General features: G+C 30.4%; 1 protein-coding gene across 1 annotated transcript; it reads left to right on the top strand.

Annotated features, from left to right (window-relative positions):
* Positions 1-1651: 1651 nt before the first annotated feature.
* Positions 1652-4744, top strand: LOC124943181 (terpene synthase 10-like). Its single transcript, XM_047483731.1, has 7 exons — positions 1652-1951; positions 2039-2303; positions 2719-3094; positions 3311-3526; positions 3658-3796; positions 3988-4248; positions 4398-4744. The coding sequence occupies exons 1-7, from the start codon at positions 1652-1654 to the stop codon at positions 4704-4706; spliced, it is 1866 nt and encodes a 621-aa protein (XP_047339687.1). The 3' UTR covers positions 4707-4744.
* The last annotated feature ends 893 nt before the right edge of the window (positions 4745-5637 follow it).

Below are 5637 nucleotides of genomic sequence, written 5' to 3'. Positions count from 1 at the left end.
TCTTACACATAAAATTATTTAAATTTAAATTAATTTATATTATAAAAATTATTTTATTTAATATTATAAAATATTCTGATAAATAAATTAGTTGACACTTTAACACAATAAAAAAAAACATTATCTTGTATATTAAATATATATTTATTTTATTCTCACATCAAAATTTAACTTGTGATTTAATTCTTAAGTTAACCATGCATGTTTTATGTCAAAATTATTTTAGTTATGCCATGGAAGAAAAGAGATAGATCATTAGTGATAGCTCTTGTATTTTACTATTTTATGCTTTGTATAAATTAAAATCTTGATCAAAAACTTCATTAGTAAAGAAACGGACAGTGAATTTATATATAGATTGAAATTTGTTTTATATGAAAATTTGGATATGTTGGAATATATAGTTTGTCATATTTTCTTGATGAATTAAATAAATAATAGATAATAATATTTATCTTTATCATTTTTTTATTGTTATGAAAGTCTATTCATATTGAGGTGATTTCTCTCATCATAGGTATGAATTATGGGATCCCGTGGTTCTTTTTGATTGTTATTTTTTAAATTGATGATTCATGTGAATGATATTTCTGGTATTAAGTGTGTGAATTTCAGAACAAGGTGTTTCAGTTTCTTTGGTTGACCCCTTTTGATAATGACTTGTTTTGTATGGTGCAAATTTAGACACAATCTCAACTCTCAAGCATTTATGTGACATGTTCTGGTTGTCGGATTAGACTTCAAATAAATTTCGTTATAAATCAAATATATATTCCTCTAATTTTCTTTTTTATTCTAAAAAAAGAGATTCAATGATTTACTGAATTGGCGAGTTCAATTATGATCATAATTTAGATTCCATGTCTTGTCACGAAAGCCACCAGAGATTTTGGATTCAATAATTAACGAAATGGAGAACATTTTGTCTAGCTAAATAAAATCATTATATAAACAAGGAATAATGTCCATAATTTTGACATATAAGCTTTGTCGTTATGCTTACACAATTTTTTTCATTGGTAATATATAGACATTTTCAATATTAATAAGAGTATAAATTAAAGAAGGTATTCAAAAATAAAAACATATATTTTAAAAGAAATGATTGAGACATGAGAGAATTTTGTAGGAGAGAATAACGTGGCACAAAATGATTGGTCGAAAAAATAACAAAAATTTCCTTTCTTCTCTCTTTTCTCTTCCTCTATCATGTTTTCAACCAGTGATATAGTGACACATCATTCTCTCTCATTTCTCTCCTATCACTTCTCATATTTTAATTAAAGATCCATATTAGAAATAATATTAGCAAGAACTAAAATAGATAATAACTCTTCACGTCACTCCGAATACAATGAATCAAAACAAACTTTTTGATGTAAGTTCAAAACAAGTTCATTTCTTTTGTTTAGTTCCGGACTCTTACTTTTCATGAATACTTGGGAGCCAACTAATTTGTATTTTATTATATTTTTGAAATTGGATTTTTTCTCGTTATATTTAAAAATAAACAATTTTTATTAAATTTTATTCATAATTTTCAAACCAAAAAAATGTTTCTTTTTCTCTCTATTTATAGATGAGCAACCTAATAAGTTATAAGTACAAATTAAGCTCATAATTTGTACTCCATCTTTGTGTTGAGTACAAAATGAAGATCATATCTTCACTGGATTTCTTTTTCTCCCCCCACAAATTTTACCACACTACCGAGAAGTCGCGGATTGGCTGCAAACAACAATTGCGGAGTATACCAGTTGGTTTCTTCGTCGGCCACCAACTATCATGGCAAACAAAAGTTTCAACGAACCAACATTGTCGGAACAAGCAGCTGATCAACTGCAGCGTGAAAGAACTCAGTGATGATCAAACCATAGTTAGACGGTGTGCTAACTATGGTCCAACCATTTGGAAATATGAATATATACAGTCCCTTAACAGCAACTATGTGGTAATATATATGATATTCTTTAAATCTATGTATTTTATTTATGTGAGTTCATCATGCACATATAGTAATATAATATTTATGTTATAGGGAGAAGAATATGAGATGAAGGCAGCAAAGCTGAAAGAAGAGGTGAAAATAATGATACTAGAAAAGATGGAGACCTCATTCCAAAAATTAGAGCTCATTGAGAAAGTCAAGAGACTAGGAGTGTCTTATCACTTTGAGAAAGAGATAGAGAGTTGTTTGGATGCAATATACAATGAAACAAATTGGTCAAGTGAAGTTTTTGATTTAAATGAAACATCTTTGAGATTCAGGCTCTTCAGACAACATGGTTATACTGTTTCTCCAGGTAACTAATAACTTCCTGCACAATTTATTTTTTCAAAATATTAATTAACTATATTAAAGACTCGACAATTAAAAACAAAAGGCAACCCCCACTTAATTAGTTGGTTTTCATCTTCTAGCTCTTATTTAAAATCTTTATATATTCTAACTTTTTAATTATCTTTATTTTTATGTAAATTCATATTCTTATAATTGTACCCATAAACTACAAATACATTCTTAGTACTCAACTTCTTCATTCTTTATCTTAGTTTATGCATTGTGTCAATAAAGAGGCTAATGATTATTTTAGGCCTCATTTTATTTGTAAGATATTTGAAGAGTACTCACATTTTCTCAGCCCTTTTTTACTTGTTACGAAACAACCTTAGATGAAAGGGTAATGTGTGGACTAAAATCTCGGTAATCTTTTACAGATGTTTTTGACAAATTTATAGACCAAAATGGGGATTTCAAGAAGCACTTGTCTGAAGATATTGTGGGGTTATTGTCCTTGTATGAGGCCTCGCATCTTGCATTAGAGGAAGAGAATGCATTAGATGATGCAAGAAACTTTTCTGCAAAACACTTGAAAGAAAACTTGAATATAATAAAGAATTCAAATTTGGCCATGTTGGTCAATCACGCACTCGAGGTTCCACTCCATTGGGCAATGAAAAGATTCGAGGCAAGGTGGTTCATAGATGCATATAGCAAGCAAGAAGATGTGAATAACACCCTCCTAAATTTTGCTAAGTTGGATTTCAACATGGTGCAAGCTGAACATCAAGAAGAACTTAAGCATGCTTCGAGGTGATTCTTTAACAATGTAATATATCCAATTATTTACCCAATTAAGCTAATGACATTTTTCATCCACACAAAATTACAAATAGAATTTTAACTACAATAATAAACAAATCGTATAATATTACCATTCCTTACTCCCCACTCTAATTTTTATGTCAACCCCCACAATGAGAAATTCATTCTACTATTAAACTCATCATGAATTAATTTATAATACAGATGGTGGGAGAACTTAGGATGGGACAAAAAAATGCCCTTCCTTAGGGATAGATTAATGGAATGTTACCTATGGTCCTTGGCGGATCCTCAAAATGAATTTCCGTACTACGGAAGGATGTCAACAAGGGTCAACCACCTTATCACATGCATTGATGATATTTACGATGTATATGGCACTTTGGATGAACTCGATCTCTTTACTAATGCTTTTCTCAGGTTAAATGTGTGTCCTTCATTTTCATACTAGATCTTTGCTATTAATTATTTGTTTTGTTGGATATCTCATATTATCTATTTGAAGATTCAAATATTTGGTTCTCTAACTATTTGTTACTATAAATTGGAAGATGGGATGTGAGTCTCGTCGAAACATTGCCAGACTATATGAAGATATGTTTTCTTGGCAATGTTAATTCTGTCAATGAATTGGGATATGAGGCTCTTAAGAACGAAGGAGTTCACGCCCTTCCATATCTCATCAAAGGGGTACATGTCCTTCCCAACTTATACAATTACCGTTGCTATTAATGTTTTCGGATTCATAGTTGTAATGTGACATAAGAGTTTAGTACATATCAATATTCAATAGATATCTATGCACGACATAGCTAGCTCCACGTATTTTTGTTTTTTGTATTATTGATCTTTCTCGTTATCTTTTGTTTGAAACAATGCAGTGGAAAGATTTATGTGGTTGCTATATGAAGGAAGCCACGTGGTTCCATAAGGGGCATGTGCCTTCTCTTAATGAGTACTTGAACCATGCATGGATGTCTGTGGGAATTCCTTTGGTGATTACTCATGCATATTTTCTTTGTGCTTCTACTTTCAATAATCCCATCACCGAAGAGGGTTTGGAAGCAATTAAAAACTATCACGAAATCATCAAATGGCCTTCCATGGTCGGTCGCCTAGTAAATGATTTGGCAACTTCAAAGGCAAGTCACTTTACATTAATATAATGAATAATTTTGAATTCATTGCAATATATACTAAATATTTATTTGTTATCAAACATTGATCAATAATTGTTGTAATTAATAATATATGTATTTTCTTCTTTTCATGTTTCAATCTTGACTAATAGAAAGAATTGGAACGAGGTGATGTACTAAAATCGGTGCAACTTTATATGCATGAAACTGGCGCCTCAGAAGAAGAAGCTCAAGAATATATTAAAGGTCTCGTTAGAGAAATTTGGAAGAAGATAAACACAGCTCGAACTATGCCCGATTGCCCTTTTGAGATAAAGTTTGTGGATATGATAACAAATATTGTGAGGATAACTCATTACATGTATCAATATGGAGATGCACATGGGCATAATATTGAAGGAACAAATAAGGACCGCGTCACTTTGCTCCTCATCGAGCCAATTCCTCTATCTTTTGATTGATGTGAATTATCCAAATCTACTCTAAGAGCAATATAATTTATGAGGAATATGTGTTGATTTATGTTGATGTATTCATCTAAATCCTCAGTATTGTGCGGTTATTTAGTGTGAAGAGGCCAAAACATACCATGGTCATCTTGTGAGAATAAGATTTACATGTTATTTGTTTTTCTTGAGGGAATAAAATGAAGGGTTTAATTAATTTTATTTTATTTTAAGGTAAAACATAATATGTTTACTAAAATTTAATGGTATGGATAACATTAAATATAATTTACTTTGGAGAAATTAAAATGATTTAAATATTTTGAATTGAAAATGGAAAATTATGATCATTTCAGAAAACCTAACACTAGTCAATTCATATGAATGTCAAACTAATAAATATACCCAATCTTATAAATCAAGCTTACAGTATTAGGATAAAAAATAAAGGAGAGTTATATTCGGGTTTTCAAAAAATGCCAAGAAATACAAAAACAAGATAAATTAGAACAAGAACCATTGAAAGTAATAAAAACTTATCAGGTCCTCAAACAGCACAATTGAATCCCCACATAACCAACTCAAACCCTCAGATAGGTTAATGAAAACCGCGTTATGGATCAACCGAATAGGCCGGCCTTTAAGGTTGTACTAGCAGCTCCTTTCCAACGAGGCGTTCCATAAAAAGTAAAAGAGATGATCCCCAGACTCCTAACCTGAACTCATTCACAACTCTAAATCAAGCATCCCAACAAACACTAGTTAAACACTTGCGTTTGCAATATTATTTCGGTTAAAAATGGTCTTTTAAAATTTTCTTGACAATATTTATAACCTTCACAACTAAAATTACAATTATTAAAAAAAAATATTACAAATAACTCTCTTGCAAAATTGCAAAATCTAGTACAGTAATAGTTTCAACAACATTTAGTAAAACCAAATA

Source organism: Impatiens glandulifera, chromosome 6 (genome assembly GCF_907164915.1).
Source record: "Impatiens glandulifera chromosome 6, dImpGla2.1, whole genome shotgun sequence".
In the NCBI taxonomy this organism is placed as follows: domain Eukaryota; kingdom Viridiplantae; phylum Streptophyta; class Magnoliopsida; order Ericales; family Balsaminaceae; genus Impatiens; species Impatiens glandulifera.
The sequence above is the reverse complement of the archived record's forward strand: the minus strand, read 5'-3'. Positions and strand labels throughout refer to the sequence as shown.

Coding starts and splice junctions, on each gene's coding strand:
- LOC124943181 (XM_047483731.1), top strand. CDS start 1,652: ATGAAGATCATATCTTCACTGGATTTCTTTTTCTCCCCCCACAAATTT. Junction 3,527..3,657: donor TTTACTAATGCTTTTCTCAG/GTTAAATGTGTG, acceptor ATAAATTGGAAG/ATGGGATGTGAGTCTCGTCG. Junction 4,249..4,397: donor ATGATTTGGCAACTTCAAAG/GCAAGTCACTTT, acceptor CTTGACTAATAG/AAAGAATTGGAACGAGGTGA.